The sequence below is a fragment of the Pungitius pungitius genome, chromosome 21, assembly GCF_949316345.1.
Source record: "Pungitius pungitius chromosome 21, fPunPun2.1, whole genome shotgun sequence".
Classification (NCBI taxonomy): Eukaryota; Metazoa; Chordata; class Actinopteri; order Perciformes; family Gasterosteidae; genus Pungitius; species Pungitius pungitius.
In genome coordinates this window covers 10,137,788-10,155,822 of record NC_084920.1, presented here as the reverse complement: position 1 = coordinate 10,155,822, position 18,035 = coordinate 10,137,788, and the positions used below count along the sequence as shown (strand labels likewise).

The window sequence follows — 18,035 nt, the reverse complement described above, 5'->3', positions numbered from 1 at the left end:
CCAATGGGGCGGGGGGGGCTTAGGTAACAGAGACGTTTAGACATAGTGGCAAAGAATAAAAAAACAGCTGATGGTCAATAACGTGGGTTAGGAATTGGAAACGGCTTCATTTGTGAAGGGATTTTTTTTTCTGTAAAGTTATGGAAGCGCACATCTGATAAACAAGTATGGAGGAGCTCAGTGGCGGATGTAGCTTCAGGCAACCAAGAACATCACAACATGCAGTCTACGTGCTGGAATTTTTGGGGGTTTTGTTGTCAACTCAAGGCCCGTGCGCCAAATCCGGCCCGCAGGATAACATTGTATATTAGTACTAATCAGTCCACTGGGGGTCGCACTGCGTCAGTGAAAATCACTAGGGCTGTCCGGTATGGCAAGAAATCCATATCACGGTATTTCGAAAGATTCTAACGGTATCCCGGTATATGACAGTATAGCTTTTTCAAGTAAACACATAAATTCATTGACCCCGGAAAGGACCGCCGCCGGCTACCCGATCAGCTGCTGTCCGCTCACGCTGGCCAACTTGCTCGTAACTGACCGGCGAGTTAGCATGTTAGCTAGTCAGCGTGTTAGCTTGTTGTGGCTGCTAATGTTGCCACCAGAGGCTCGACAGACTTTGCAATAAATCATTTTCTGATCTAACGTAACGTACGTCGGATTTTCCAAATCCAAAAACCCTCCAAACAGATAAAGCTCCTCTCTCAACAAGTTATGTTAGTGCATCTCTGATCTCTCTCGATTCTCCTGTATCGCTCTTTTCCATGTTTTCACGTAGGAACAGAGTTCTTGTTGTGAGTTGTACTCAGCATGCAGTTTGGCGGGGTAATCTTTATAAATATACAATTATTAGTGTTACAAATTGTTTATGACAAGCTGTTGTGTTGTGGTGTTTTATCCCGTTAAAGAGTGTTTGTTGTGGGTTATTCATTGGTGTTATAAAGTTAAAACCATGACTCAATCTCTATACACGTAAGACAAGTAGCTCCGGCCGCTGGGCGCTCCGGGATGACGTGCAAAAATACATTTTGCCGTCTGCCGAAGCACAACGTCAGTTGTTATGGCGTAACACCGGTATGAACGGTACGTGAGAAACTCCTACCGTAAGGAAATATTATACCGGTATACCGCCCAGCCCTACAGTGCACCATCCGTCGACCGGACCATCGCCAATGATTTTACTAGTCTGGCCCACTTGAAATCAAAGTGGGCTGTATCTGGCCCAAACCTCGTAACTTTTGATACCTTTCCAACTAGAGGAAGATCCGGGTTGGACCCAGGACACGCAGGAAATATTAATATATATTTCTTCTGGGGTGTTGATTGGTCTGCAGATACTTGGGTTTACAGATTGGATGAAAATAAACAATTTGCTGATTTTCATGCTAATTTGCCATTATGCTAATTTACTGCCACAGCTGGTGGAGAAACTGCATATATCTTATCTATATCTTATCTAACTTTGTGACTTCAGAATTGATTAAGACCAATACAGAGTTAGTAATTGGTACCAACACCAACAATGTAAAGACGACCCAAACCCAATTTTGAAATGATGTGTTCAAACTCGGCAATCGCCAGTTGGGTCGCTGTTGGTGGCCAAATGTTCTGCCACCACTTTGACTTAGCAAACAATGGATGGATGTCATGAAAAAATACCCGAACAGGCCTACTAATAAAACTCCCTCCCTAACAAAAGGTTAGTAATCAGCTATGAACAGACTCAATTTCTCTCCACTTGTGCCATTAACGGTATTTCATCCTGTACGATTATGTCACCAACTGTTACTTTGCTAGGAAAATTTCCACCGCTAGTGACCCATGACCCCGATGGTAGCTAGGCCATGACACAATCCCACAGTAATAAGCTGGGACCAATACCAAAACGGCACAGCGAGGGAAGAGAATAACTCATACGCTCCGGGCGTAGAACAATGCACTGTGTGATGGGCGTGATCAAAGTGGTGAAACTGTCAACATATCACGATATAGCAGCCCTCATTATTATCAATCGTTTCATTCCATTTCCAAGCTCGTCTGGAGATTGTAAGCAAGATATTTCTGGAATACTGGGTCATGTTTAAAGGATTCTGTTCTCCATTGAGAGAGAGGTTACAATGTGCCTTCTGTCACTGACTGTGCATATGTGGGCTGGCATATGGAAATACATGCATTCCAGACCAATTTCTTATTGTCTCTCTGCCCACCCACCCGTACCTCATCTCTGCAAGTGAGGGAGGTGTGGGGCGGTGTGGGGGGGCGCAGGGTGAGCTGGGGCGTAAAACTGTCCCAGAAGAAATATGTGCTGCAGTCCCTGAAATCACGGACAAACTCGTTGAGCGCTTAGATGAGTGCAGCATCTGATCCGCTGGTTGTGGCGGTGGTGGAGAGGGCTGAGAGGAAGGTGTGTCATTGAACGTAGCATCGTCTCCCCTCTTTGCTTTAAATCACGGGGCGCCGTGCACGTCAAGTCATTACTTATTCATCGCTTAATGTTACGTGGTTGAACAGCTTGTGTCTTGTGTTACAATGGTTGAATTTGACATGTTACACAATAACCCACGGAGAAGTGGGGGAGAACCTCCCCAGAGTGCGCGGTCCGTGCGGGATGCCTGCGGGGTGTGTCCCGGGAGGAGACGGTATGCGAGTACCGCGGCGTAGCGGGCAGAACTTCCTCCACCTGACACGTATTCTGGGACCTGAGCGTTAAACAAATGGACCATTGGGGCTCATAAATAGTTCAGGAAAGATGGTAGAGCCCAAAAGGCTGTTGGCATAATGTCGATAGACGTTAACGTTACATCCTTTGACACGACTCCATTATTACGGGTTAAAAACCAGTTGAGATAAAGTGACCACTACACCCTCGAAGAACCGTTAAAGTGTGCTTGGTGACCGCCGGGGGAAACAAATGAAAGTTCCACACAGCAGCAGTATAAAAACACAACATATTGTGAGACAGCTCTGGTCAGCTTTGGACTTACTTCAGTTTCTGAGGGAGGTGGGATTCCAACAAGGCAAAAAGTAACTCCATTCATCGGGTTCTAGCGTCGGATAACGTGTGGGAGCCGAACAAGAAAGGACCGGTAGAGAACTACTGTGCTCACAGCATCGTGGCCGCCACTCTTCTCTGGAGTCCCGTCGTTGGACTAACTGTTCCTCCTCTCGCTGCGACTACAACGTAAACAGGCCCGCGACGAGAAGCGTCACGCGCCGGTATTCAGGCCGCGGTGGTACCGGAAAATCTAGCGAGTGGACTTCAAAATAAAGGCTTAGAAGCGGGATCTCTTTTAGATTGAAAGAACGCCGGCATGTTCCATGGCGAAAGAAAAGATGTCATGTACTTTGAACACATGAATCACGAAAATAAATAAAGTACTTTAAAATACAGTTTAACGTAATTGTTTTAACATATGGAAACACTGATATTGTGAATGTTGCACTTTGCACTAGTATCAGTCAAACAGCTCCTTAGTTTAGTGTATGATGCACCTGAGAAAAAAAAATGCTTTGACCAATCTCCCAAAATGGAGCTTACAGGTTCAATAAAAGATATGTTGTCAAGATCCCCTTACTAGATCTCTCTCGGGGCTTTCAGCCATATCTCATGGTCTTCATCAAAGCATGGAGTCTCCTTAGTTTTCATGGATATGGTTCCTCTGCTGCCATGACATATGAGTGGAATATTTATTGTAGATGTAGATGTCTCCAATGACTATACAGTATATCTACACCTATAAAAAAACTCCCAACAAAAAATACAATATATCTAAACTGTACAGATACTATCATTGTGGTTACAGACTCTCAGCAACATTCAGGTTGTGTTAAGGGATCAGTACAAAAAAATGCATCATGCTTGAGGTCATGGAATATACACAAGACTGGCCTAAAAAGTATTAATTATCATTCAGCTTTTTCCTCTTCTTTTGACAGGCTTGTAATCGTTGTTTTAAACTCAGATGTTTTTCATTACATTTTGTCAGTCTACCTTTCTATCCTACTGCACGCTGTGTTGGAAGTTTAATGGGAGAATTGTCATGCCTGAAAATGTGTGTGTGTGTGTGTGTAAGCTCATGGTCAGTGGAGCGAGAGACACATCCCTAATGCTGATGCTTGTCGACAGTGCCCTCGGAACAAAGGAAATCGCATGCGCAAACAAGTATACATGTATATATATACACTGTCAGAAAAAGAGGTACAATACAGGTCTATTTTTGTTCCTTAAGGTACAAACTTTGCAAATGTACCCTTAAAAGTACAAAAATGTATCTTTAAGGTACAATTACGCACCTTTTAAGGTACAATTACACACCTTCCATTGTACATTGTGGACTTTTCAAGGTCTAAGGTACATTTTTGTTCCTTACATATTCGTACCTTAATGTTTAAATGTAAAACTGCAGGAATTAGTGGATGCTCATCTCAGCAGAAAATGTAATCTCTCAATATAGAAACACAAGTTAACCTATACTTTCAAACTTATTTACTGTAGCCTAAAGTTTTTAGATATGGGCAAAAGTTTTTTTGGTGGAGTGTGCCATTGAATCATTTTTAATCATGTTAAGGTGGAGTGTGTAATTATTTATATTCACAAACAGTATTGAAGAATTTGATTTTCAAACCCGTTACCCTAGTTATATTAGAATAAAACTGACAGATAATTGTTTATGCTTTAAGTTGTGTTCTATTGAAAGGATCTAGCTACAGGCTAACCAGAGCTCGACTCGGCGGAGACATAAAAATTGCAGCGCGGAAGGATACATGAGTGAATACACAGTGATCCAACTATCAGTCTCTGTCAGCGTCGATCAAAGTCGGGAGGATGGCGCTTGGCCATTTATCAACGGAGGATTTAATCACGGAGTTACTTCGTTTTGGAGTAGAGGTCACTGAAGAGGAGAGGAGTAAATTCAAAGGTAAATTATTTGATTTTTTAATCAGTGTCTGTGGTGTTGATATTCAAAGTTGGAAGTTAACTTTTTCCGTTAGCTACTGTTAGTGCTAGCCAAGTTCATACACAACATTAGCTAGCTAGCTAGCTAGCTAGCTAGACTCAACATTGATGATTGCCATTATTAACGTTAACTAACTAGTTAGTTAAAGCATTAGCAGTATTATCTCCCCTATTGCCATTCCACAACGTTAACGTTAGCTATAAAGCTACTGCGTCAGAGGATGAGAGACGTTTTTGGCGCCCCAAAGTCTTTTATTCTGACTTACGTCAGCTAGCTGATGGAGGCTATGATCAGAAGAGAACGATGGAAAAAAAAAACTTTTTGCCGCCGAACAGTCTTTTGTTCCGAAATATTTTAGTGCTAAAGCAAAGCCATTTGGGCTGAATGGCACTATCGGTTGCCAGTGAGGGTTTGAAATTATGATTTAGTCTTCATTTTGTTGTCAAACTGTCTTAGAGCATTTTCGTAAAACCATGTCGTTAAGACCGACCTTAAATTACAACACCAGTCAGGTTAACTGACTGAACAGACCAACGGTTAACCTCCCTTTCGAGTAATTTTAACTAGTTAGCTAGCTGTCGTTATAAAAAATAAACCGATTACTATCATTATTGGGTTTAACTTTTTTCAATACTTTACCCGCTGTCCTGGAAAAAAAGCAAGATAGGCCTAACGTTACGTGATATTAATATATGTGTGTCTGTGTGTGTGTGTCACACAGACACACATTTCCAGCGTAGCTACGCCTAAATACTTTCAGTGTGTTTTTTATATGGATATTAGGGCTTCTCAAAGTCCGGACCAAACGGCAAGCCTCTGAATATGAGAAAAATACCCAATGAACCAAACTGGATCAAAACTATTCCATTGACTTACATTAACTTTACAGTCTGACATAATGTACCTTTTTAAATTGTTGAATGCTGTTACCACAGTTGTGGTTAACATTGCTGTTTTTTCTTTTCTTCTATATTGTATGTTAGACAATGAAGTTGACGGAGAAGCAGTGGACTATGGATTGACTGAGAGGATGGTTTCATACCTCTTTGAAGGATCATTTAAGAAGCAAGCCAAATTCAACCGATTTGTTCAGCAGTGGAAAGAAACCGTGACACTAACCCTTGAGCCTGCCCCGGTACATTCAGAGAAGGCTACAGCGGAATCAAGGTACCTGTAACTGTTATGTTATGTGATTGTCATAACGTCAGGCCTAAAAACCATGGAAAATAACTATAATCTCATAGCCATATAATCTATCTTTACGGTTACTACTGAATGTTTTTATCTGGATCTGAATTCACCTGGCTCTGGTAATTTATGTAGTATAACATTATGCATTAGTGTGTACACACTCTTGTAGAATGTAACTAAGTACATTTACTCCAGGACTGTACTTCAGACCAAATGTTGAGGTACATGAGTCTTTTCTTTTCATGCCACTTTCTACTCAGCTACATTTCAGAAAGAAATATTGGACTTTTTACTCCACTACATTCATCTGTTACAGCTTTAGTTACTAGTTACTTTAGTTACTTTACACATTAAGATTACTGCACACATAACACATGTAGTTTATAAAATCTGATGTTTGATTCTAAAGTAAACTAGCCAACAATATAACGGTCCAGCTGAGATGATGAGACCATTAAACATGCCTGGTTGGGTCCTTTACTCACACTACACTGGTTTAATACTTTATCTACATTTTCCTGATGATACTTTACACTGCAGGAATTAAACTTGTATTGTTACAGTGTGGTTAATTTTCCATACATTTTAAGACTATTCTTTTATTTCACCATAGTCATGCCATCCCATCATCAGCCTTCCCAGCAGTTTTCATCATTCCTAAATTTCCCAGAGATGTTCAGACAAAATTGGACCAAAAACCGCCATGCAATATTGAGAGATCCGATCGGAACAAAATCGTGAGAACATTGTATGAAACCATGGCCCTGATCAAAATGTAAGTTTTGAAACCCAAATTTATTACGGCAATCGAGTTATTAATACTATGTCTGATGTTACATTCCTCACCTTCTTTTGCATCGGTTACAGGTTCCCGACCAATGATGACTATGTGAAAGTGTGCAAGGCCCTGATTTTGAAGTACCCTTTCTTAAAGGACAAAGAAGGCAATGGTTATGTGAGCTGACAGATTATTTATTGCCAACCTTTATTATACCTAGAGTACTAATGCAGTCCAGATATTAACTATGTTTTCTGCTTTTTTATGCACACATTGTTTTCCTGCATGTATTTTCATGCTTGTGCTTTCAGTTTTCTGCAAGTGGTTTGTATGCCTATTTAATTGTTCAATTTTATATTCTTTTAAATAGCATACCTCGCACATGTCTCTCAAACGTAAGTTCAAATATGAGCGAGTGCCACTGATAGATGATGAGGAGGTGAGAAGAATGAAACTGAAATTTGGTCATCACAAAAAGCCTTTGCAACACGAAGAAAACACAAGCAAACGAGCCAAGACATCAAAGGTCAGAGCATCTTCATTGGTTCGTTGTATATCTATGTGTGCATGTTTTACACACAGTGTGGCCCAATGGTTAGCCCCTTAACCCAGCATGGTATAGAATAGTTCCCCCTGTAAAGTGCCTTTAAGTAGCTATGATAAAGCACTTTATAAAATGTAATAAATTATTATCAAGGGCTCATTTTTCATAAACATTAAAAAGGGGAAAAGCAACTGTCAAATGAGCAAAGGTTTGTCATCCTTTTGTGTCATAGGAGGTGGATATTATTGGGGAGGATGATACCTCAGTAGCGAGCCATGTGAAAGTCCTGCAGGACCAGTACCGGAAGACACAGCCAGATGCCCGAATGGTGGAGGAACGGATGATGAGGACATTCGCTTGGAGAAGGCGAGAGATCGCCAATGGGATGACTGTCGAAGAAGCCATTAACAAATATCCATTCCTTAAGAGTCCATGTGGGGTTTGTCTACATTTTTTATTTCCTTACATTTGTTGGGAGTTCATATTAAATTACTAAAGGCTCTCTTTGAAATTTAATTTTAAAATCCTATAATAATGTTGTGACATGGTTTTTGTTTGTACTGTGTTGCAGCTATTTCAGGAAATGGGCCGGCTTCATGATGAAATGAATATCTGCCGAAGATTCGAAGATGGCTTTAGGGTCCTAGTACCCACAGTGCTTAGATTGACTCAAAGCAAATCTCCCCTTGCAGATCTGGTTTTGGAGGAAAGAGAGGCTGCCCTCACCGAAGATGTCCCTGGTAAGTAACTCGCTGATTAGCCATGGTCACCCTTAGTGTTGTGGAGCCATTTAAGCTTAATATCTTTTCTATTTTTCTTTAGACAAGATAAGGTCTAACTAAGAAAAAATACACTGTACATTCACGTAATACAGTTCCTTTTTTCTTTTTTTACTTAATTTTTAATTTTCAGGGATTGATTTCAGAGCTGCAATCCTGCTGTTGCCGATCCTGTTCAGGGAGAAAAATGACATTCTCGTCATACTTGGGAAGGTGTGTATATATGAACAGTATTTTTTTTTAATAAATATTTTGTGGTAGATTTTTTTAATTTAACTACTTTATGATCTCTTGCAGGATCAGCCACCATCGCCATATCCTACTGTACAACTTGACGCTGTCGCTGACTGGAGGACTGTGCTCACTCGAAGGGTCCCTGCAGTGGTCAAACTGGATGGACAGTCAGTCTGCATGGCGCTTGGTTTGGAGGAAGGTGTTATTGCTGCTTTTTGTGCTTACTTCATCTACAACGTGGCATATCCATCTCGCCTGAAGAACACCCTGATAGACATTTTTAGAACATATCGTTGAATGAATGAGGTTGGTGACAAGCCTCTACCTGTTAGTGTGACCAGGGTCATCAACATTTTAGCTTGATCAACAACAGCAATGCGTACACCATTCAGCTGTCCTAAATGCTCTCGAAGAGCCTTCACATTGGTGAAGTTAATCCAGCACATCGGACTTGTTCATGCTCATGAGCCACATTTTACCATAAAATGTGGCCTTAACAATTGTCAATCAACATTTTCTAAATATGAGTCCTTCAGACGACATATTTACAGGAAGCATAAAGACATTATAGCCAGACGAGCCACTGCTCATGACATACAGGAAACAGTAGTGGGCGAGGAGGAGCAGGGGCCCAGTGATGCTGTCAATCCTCCTGAACCTCCGGAGATGAATAAACTGTTAGTGCAGTTTAGAGAGAATCTTTTTGGCTTTATTCTGAAAACGAGGGAAAAAAACCACCTTCCTCAGACTGTTCAACAAGAAATACTGGATGACGTAAATTTTTTGTTTGACTTCTTTAAAGCAAACTATGATGAATTTCTAAAATATCATCTTGAAAAAAATGGCTTCAATGTGGAATCTTGTCCTGAACTTTATGAAGTTCTGCAGTGCTCTGACTTTTTTTCAGAGGCATCAAAACTTGTTAGGTCTCCGCATATGTTGAAAAACTACTGCAAATCCAACCTTGCAATGACTGAACCTGTAGACTACGCACTGAGAGACCCAAGTGGTCGTAAAGTTGGAAGCTACTCTTATGTACCCATTTGTGATGTACTTCAGAAATACTGCTCCCGTGAAGATGTTTGGGATTCTATGCAGAGAGAGCGAAACTGTGAAAGAGATGTACATGTTTTAACTGATTATAGAGATGGATTATATTTCAGGGACCACAAGGTATTTGCAGATAATCCAGATGCTCTAAGGTTACACCTGTATGAGGATGAATTTGAGGTGTGTAATCCACTGGGTTCTAAACGTAACAAGCACAAACTTTGTGCATTTTACTACACTGTTGGAAACGTAGGTTCAAAGTACTGCTCACAGCTAAAACATATCCATCTAGCTTTGCTTGTTCGTTACATTCATGTCAAAAAGTTTGGTCTAGATGTAATTTTGAAACCATTACTGGATGACCTTAAGAAACTGTCATCAGAGGGACTAACTATCATTGTTAATGGCATGGAGAAGCATGTTTTTGGAGCTGTAGCTGCAATATTGGGAGACAATCTGTCATCTCACATGATAGGTGGATTTACCATGTCTTTTGGTGCTGGTCGAATATGTAGATACTGCATGGCTACTCACTCTGAGATGAGAATGAACTTCAGTGAATCAGATTTTGTTCTAAGAAATGTTGATGTACACAGGTACCATTTAGAATGTGTAAGACAAAATCCAGAAAACAAAGGAATGTATGGAGTTCGTGGTGGATGTGAATTTGACCAGTTAGATTACTTTGACGTCACAACATCTCTTCCTCCAGATGTCATGCATGATTTCTTGGAGGGTGTAGCACCGTTGGTATTGAGGCTTGTTGTATGTAAAGCTCATCAAGAAAAACATATAACCATACAAGAACTAAATGAGGAACTAAGAAAGATGTCTATTGGACAAAATGATAGGACAAATAAGCCGGTACCTTTCTCAGAAAATATTTTACATGGATCCAGTGTTGTTGGATCTGCTTCACAGAAGTGGTGTTTATTCCGCCTACTTCCCTTCTTGATGGCACACAGGATACCTGAAGGCTGCAGTTACTGGCGAATCTATTTATTGTGTCGTGAAATTGCCGACATTGTAATGGCACCGGTTGTTAAAAAAGAGTCTCTTCCTCTTCTTGATCAATTAATTTCTGAGTTTTTGTGTGGTATGGAAAAAGAGTTTGGAAATGTAATAACTCCGAAATGTCATTACTTAATCCATTATTCTCGTCTAATGTTGTCCTACGGTCCTTTACGGTCTTTGTGGTGCATGAGATTTGAAGGGAAACATCAGTATTTCAAACAGGTAGCTAGTTCCTCAAGGAACTTTGTCAATGTTACATCGACTTTAAGCAGCCGCCATCAGTTTAGACAGTGTTGGGAATTTTCCTCAACTAATATGTTTGGGGAGTATGAGAGGGTTATGGGACGCAGTGTTAACACACTGTTACAGTCTCTTCCTTCAGCTCTTAGGGATTCCATAACTGTTAGTGAGAGGTACAAACATGTGAATTTTCAGGACATTACACTCAACCGAGTAACAGAGGTTGTGATAAACAGTGTTAAATACTGTGTGGGAGATGTCTTTGTTGTGGGTCATTTGCACTGTGAAAAAATACCTTTGTTTTTTCAGGTCAAATATATTCTAAACATACACACAGATTGGGTGTTATGTGGAAAACTATTAATTCCTCTTTCTTTCTGTCATCACTATTACGCCTACTTGGTGAAATATGAACTGGACTGGACTGTACTTTCCCCTTTTGAGGTGATGGATTTGCATGCTTTGGATACGTATTGTGTCGATGATAAACTGTTTGTTTGTATGCGGCATTTATGCTAAGCTTGGTTTTCAGTTGGTTCTTAAGAAAATGTATTACATTTTTTTAAATTGGACATGACATCCTAAAACATTGTGGCATTTTGTTTTGTGATGTTACATTGTCTGGTTGTGAGATGAATTATTATTGAATCTGTGATTTAAACCATTTTCCATTTTAAGGACTAAAATAAATGTCTAAAATGCAGTTGTTTTGCCTTTTATTTATTTCACTTCTTAAGGAATAAAAAGGAACTTTTTTGCCACCTAAAGGTACAAAATGGCTTTGTCACTGGGGCGGTACCTCAATGGGACAAAATTGTACCTTTTTGTAGAGGTACTTTATTGTACCTTTGTTTAAGGTACATTATTGATCCTCTAAGGTACAGTATTGTCCCTTAGAAGGTACACACAGGTAAGGTACAAATTTGCTCCTTTTCTTCAAGGTACAATAATGTACCTTTGAGGGTACCACCCCAGTGACAAGCTTTTGTACCTTAAAGGTACTGATTTGTACTTTTTTTTCTGAGAGTGTATATATGTGTGTGTGTGTGTGTGTGTACACGCACACAAGCTTGCACAGACATTGCACAGAGAGTCATTATGTAATAGCAGGGCATAGAATCAAAGTGGAGAAGGAGACAGTCTCATACACCCTCTACTGGCGTCACATTGCCCTCACAGACAGACAAACACACACACACACAAACACGCACACACCAGAGTAGCAGCTTCAAACGTTGGCCATCAAATGCTGGCCATATATATATATAGGTATTATTTATACACACAGAGACACTCGGGAGGAAGATTGCATTTTTTTGGTTCAATTTACGCCATGTGACACATCGCGGCGCCACAGCAGAGTTTTTCATGCTCTTCTTGTCTGCGCTTCCTTGTTTCTGAAGTTGGAGTTAATTCTTTACCAAGCTTTAGGGCATCAGGGAATGACTTACAATTCTTCAACTCACGTTGCGATCTCGGTGAGTAATACGTGTGGTTGACATTAGGAGGATTTTCGAGGATCACATAATATCAAAAGCATAACCAGTATATAGAGATTAAGACATAGAGGAGTCATCTCTACCTGAGCAAAGAAAAAAGTTCCTCCCTCTCTGAGTGCGTTGTCATCTCTGTTTGACATTCACAGGTTGGCCGTCCATGCATTTTAGTGCATGTGAGTCCCGGTGTGTGTATATGTGTTAGCTCTGTCGGCACTTTTGTTTGCACGTTAGCGGTAAGCCGCCAGTTTAGCCGTCACCAAACAATCTCACAATCATAGCTGTGGATATGGGGGGGTCCCCACGTACCTTTGTGTTAAACAACACGCGCACAACGATGCACTGTTCGACAGCTGTTGTTGGTGGTAATATGTCACAGTAAAAATAGATTCCAAAAATAAATTATATATTTTTATAAATTATAAATATGAATTTAAATCGTGAGGCCTAACAATGGAAATGTCACAAAGTAATTAAAGTAAACAAAAGGGAAATGCGTGAAAGTCAACCTCGACACCTCCGACGTCACAAGCAAACATGGAGGTGGCTGAGCCCGGGGGGTGGCGCTAACAGTGACAACTAAGGCAGCAGTGCTGACAGAGCTCAAAATCCAAACACATATTTCTACTCTTACCTGTAGTGCAACTGATCAGTCGGGATCTTATTGCAATAGTGTTGTTATGTAGCATTAAAGATATTAGCTAACTTCTCATTAATATAATTGTACTATACAGCACCTGAAAACCTCAATGTCTCCTTCAAGAAATGTTGAGATGGTTATTCATGATAATCCACAGACCGTGTTATAAGTAGTTTCATCAGGGGAGCATCTCTGTTGCCCCTACCCCCAATACTGGGAAACACATCAGAACAATCTACATGAATAAATAGGGTCTTTTGTTTGGCAATCCCCCCTCAAGTTGGTCCCATGTTTGTCTTTTTCAATTCAAAAAGTACCCCAGACAAATGGATTGGAGATTAATTGGAAATACTGTATATGATCATCTATCAGACCAGATTATCAGCAGCTGTTGATGCAAAAAACACCACATAACATAACAAGAGGTTTTCCAGAACATTCTGACACCAAGAATCAGCAGGCCTGAGGTCTTTGTCCTGACTGTGCTCCAATAAAACAAAGCTGTTGAGGATTTAATCTAGACATTCTGTTGGAAAGTGATGATCACCACAATGTGGAGCGAGGAAGGTGACCTGTGTGTGTGTGTGTGTGTGTGTGCATGTGGGGGTGTGTGGAGACACTAATCTGGCCTTGTTCTGAAAAGAGTTTCATCCCCACTGCAGGGGGCCTGTGGAGACCCAACATCCACACCCTCCGTTCACCCTCCAGTCTACCCTGGGACTTCCGCTGGTACCCCTCCCCCTCTGCTAACCCTCTGTCCACACTACACGTCTTACGTCTATTTCCCCAGACACAGTGACGCAACGAGCAACGATGGGTTCAAACACAGAATTGAAACGGTCAACTGCCTGTCATACACAGAACAGATGCCTGCATGTTTGGGGGGGAGATACCTGCGATTCTGCGACGATGCCATGGGTCAGTACGCCGTCATCAGCCCTCGCCACCTTATGAGATATAGCCAGTGGGGCCCGACAGAGAGAGACGATTGTAACTGTAACCCCTTTGGTGCTGTTCATCAATGGAGTCTATAGGTTACTCTAAAACCATTCAACATTGTGTCAATAACCTAAAATCTTTGCTATGAATGAAAGAAAAACATTATAGGCATAGAAAGATAAGAATAGGACACAATGATCTTATTTAGGATTCAAAGTCTTAAATAAACAAAGAGTTTTCTCTGTTCTGTTGTGTTCTGTTGTGTTGGGGCCTTGCATGGCCACTGAAAGAGGCTGTTGTGAGTGTGTTGTGTATGCATGTGTGTGTGTGTGTAAATGTTGGGGTTGGGTGGGGTAAACTCCCATCTGTCTATTTACAGCAGCACGGGGAGATTTTGCTGAAGATCTAATCCATCTAATCCTTACCACTGAAACTAAAGATAGAAGCAGTGGTGCACAGTGGCCACTAGAGGGTGACCCAACTGTTAATACCTTATACGGTAAGGGGAATAATTGTTTCAACTCACAAAGAGGGATGATTTGGGGTTAACATTCATCCCTCTTTTGATTCGATTTATTATAGTTTATTTGATTCAGACTTCACAATTCAATAAAATTCAGATAATTAAAACAATTACAAAGAAAGAGAAAAAAAATAACGCTACACCTCTTGCACACAAGCAAATATATAATGGCTTTCCTGTATACACAGACTTGAAACTCATTCACGTATGTGACTGCTCCAGCATCATGTAGCAAGATTTGTTCAGTGATTGAACTCCCTGGCTTAATCACACGTGTACATTACTGACTCCAATCACCTCGAATCAGTGTCACCCGCCTGCAGCGACTGTGTAACCACAAGCAAATCTCTGGAAGCAAACGCCAGGTTCAATAAAAGTTCCAAATGTCACTTTAGCTGTCAAAATACGCTTAAGTGGGGTCGACCCAGTGAACTGTCCCATCCCTTACCTCAGAAATGACCACTACTTCACTCCCTCAAACAGTTAGTAAAGATTTTGTAAAACAAATATTCATGTTAGTTGATTTATTTCGGATTATTGAAAAGTCAATATCTTATGTCATGTTTGTCCATCAAATACTGAGCTGGAGTCAGAAACAAAGGACATAGATGGAAATGCTGCGATGAAGAACTGGAGGGATAATAATAAGTTAAGTGAGACTAAAGATCTTTAGTTTAGCAAGTCAAAACTTTAGACTTTAATTGCAGATATATTCAAATTATGACCAATGTTAGCTTAGGTTATGCCAAGCTTAAACTCTTAATTTAGAAATTACAATATTGGTGAGATATCTGATTCAAATTCAATGGAACGTTAGCTAACGTTAGCCTTGGCGTACGATGAATTAACCGAGGGAGAGGAGGAGCAACTGGCATCGGTTTGAACTGGAGGACTGTCAGACCCTTTTCCTTTCAAAATGGATACCGGAGGTGAACCTTCCCCTCTGCCGCTCAGACAAGAAGTTGACTTTAAGAACTGGGTTATTATCCAATTTCAATGAGAGTATACTCTGCAGAAAACAAAAATATACAAAAATAAGAGAGCATTCAAACCTAAACAAAGTGCTTGTGGCAATTTGTTACTTTAATTTCAAATTAAATGGAAGAAAGTGGTTGAAACCATAGATGATAATGGAGGACGTCTTCCTCTCCTACACACACTTGGCCGTCAGAGGAGCAGCAAAATCTCCTCCATTTCATCCATAAAACGCATATATTTAATCCCCACAGTGAGTACACGTCAATCTCACAAAGCACAGGCCAACATACCATTACACAACAGTCTTAATCTGCTGGATTTAAAACCACGCCACTTCCAACCACTGCTCGCCAGCGCATTTGTACGCCCTCACATCACTCACTCACACACATACAAAAAATGATTATCTGGCCTGTGCAGCATCCTGTCACACACACAATCTCTGGGATGGTTTAGAGCCCTTCATCAGACTTTAAGTGTTTAGTTCAAACTGCTCAACAGCGTTGCATTTACAGTATTGCACTGCATTTGAAAACGATCTTCCTGTATTTTTTAATTGGTGCACGGATGCATTAGCATCCCCTAGACACCAACCAAATACATTACAATCACGGTCGGGGTTTCATGTTGCTATGAAGGTGAGTGGTTAAGCACTTATTTCTGTTGCTGCCAACTTGGCTTAGTCATCCTGAGGTAAACCTGGCCTACTTCTAATGTAGCCACACTGCAGGTCGTTCACATTTTCAGTGTGTTGAAAATGGCTGCCTGAGCTTCTCCTCCGGCTGGCGTCATTGTCGGCCATCTTTTGGGAAAGTGTTAATAATCAGCAGTAAACTGAAGAAGGGACGGTATACTTACAAGAAGTCAGGTCATTTGTAGGAGATATTAAAAAAATGGTTAATATTGAGGCCAAGACATTACATTACATGTCATTTAGCTGACGCTTTTATCCAAAGCGACTTACAATAAGTGCATTTCCACATAGAGATACAAACTCAGAAGAACAAGTAACAAGAAAGTAAAATTTTCATCAAATAAGCAGTTTCAAAACATGTTATAGACAAGTGCCATTATAAGTACAATTTAAGTGCTACCATTTGTCAGTGCTACGGTTTGCTAGTGTTTTAGTCAAGGTAGAGTCTAAACAGGTGTGTCTTGAGTTTTCGGCGGAAGATGTAAAGGCTCTCTGCAGTCCTGATGTCATCGGAGAGCTCATTCCACCATCTGGGAGCCAGGACAGCGAAGACATCGCGTCACGCATGCGCGGTCGACCGCGAGAGCTGACCGGAACTAATCCAACCAATCCTTGGTACTAAGTTACACCTTTAATTTAATTCAAAAGCAACCCAGGCTGACTCCAACATGTGGAATGATGACGATTCCCTTCCCTTCTGACATACGAGAGGCTTGCTGTTTTATTCTGCACTGCAGCGCTGTCGTTCCGTCGGGTTACCGCTACAACTCGTTCGGCCGACTATTACACTACCAGCCCCCCCCCCCCGCCTCCGTCGGCCGACCTACGGAGGGAAGGTGGCAGATTTGTAGCTCACAAGACGGAAAATGTTTTGGGACCCGGCATTAGACCCTCCTGGTAAACCAATCCCAAAGCCTCAAATACGGCAGCTTGGCCAAAGGTCTACAGCACATGTGTCAAACTCATGGCCCGCGGGCCATATCGCCCCGTGAATGAATTATCTTTGGCCCGCATGATCAAATCTATTTACTATTAGAGCTGGCCCGCCGGTATATCGCACGCATCACCATAAAACTACAAATCCCACAATGCACTCTCCGTGTGTCGTCGACAGTCTGTATTACATACCGCTTGTGTCAACTTTCGTTGTGTACATTATCATCGTCCCTTTGACCGTAAAAAACCCCCATACCAACAACTTTTTACTCCGTTAATTTTGTTTTTGCGTTTTTTCCCATAAAATAAAATACGAAGCGTAGCGGCTAAACCGGAAGTACGTGGGATTCCCGCCCGTCGTCAGTGGCCCGCGTTCGGTCGAAGTTGGCAGTATCTGGCCCGAACCTGAAATGAGTTTGACACCCCTGGTCTACAGCGTCTGAGGACGACGCACACGCCTTAGCCTCTGTGTTCAATGCTCTGGCCTCTCATCCAACCTCACATCCCTACACCAACCCCCCCTGCTCTTAATTCCTGCTCATTGCAACTAACATAGTGTAAATATAAGTTGACATGAGTTGTCATGAGATACACAGAAGGTATTATAGACCTGTAATGAAACTAGAAGGTCTACTAATCACAGTTAGTACTTTAAGTTCCTGTCAGATGGATCTTCCATCCAATGATAATACTTATTTTCACCCAGCCAGACCTAAAACTGATCAGATCAGAAGAGGCTCAAATGGAAGTGAAGACAAGAGCATGTGGTACCGGTCTAATTTCTCAACCACACACACACACACACACACACACACACACAGAACAGATGCGGCCAACATACCACCATCTGCTATGATGAGAATAACGAACTAATTAATATTCTAACCCACAACCTTTCCATGCAGAGTAGAAATTGTTTCAATTCAACTGTTGCTGACTTAATGCCAAGGAACAGCCGTCAAGTTTCCTTATTGCAATATTTGGACATTTTGCTTTTTTTCCAAAAGTGTAATTTCAAAATCAATTCAAATTCAAAAATAG

General features: G+C 41.1%; 1 protein-coding gene across 2 annotated transcripts in view; it reads right to left on the bottom strand.

The window, feature by feature from the left end:
* LOC119212520 (rho GTPase-activating protein 23-like) overlaps window positions 1-18,035 on the bottom strand; it is a 58,462-nt gene that overhangs the window by 29,228 nt on the left and 11,199 nt on the right. The window contains exon 1 of one of the 2 annotated variants that reach the window (XM_037462995.2): window positions 2,985-3,182. The exons of the other annotated variant lie outside the window; for it this stretch is intronic. Within the exon in view, the coding sequence (XP_037318892.2) occupies window positions 2,985-3,038 (54 nt within the window). The 5' untranslated portion in view covers window positions 3,039-3,182. Of the gene's footprint in view, window positions 1-2,984; window positions 3,183-18,035 lie in introns of those variants that run through there. 2 annotated transcript variants of the gene reach the window in all.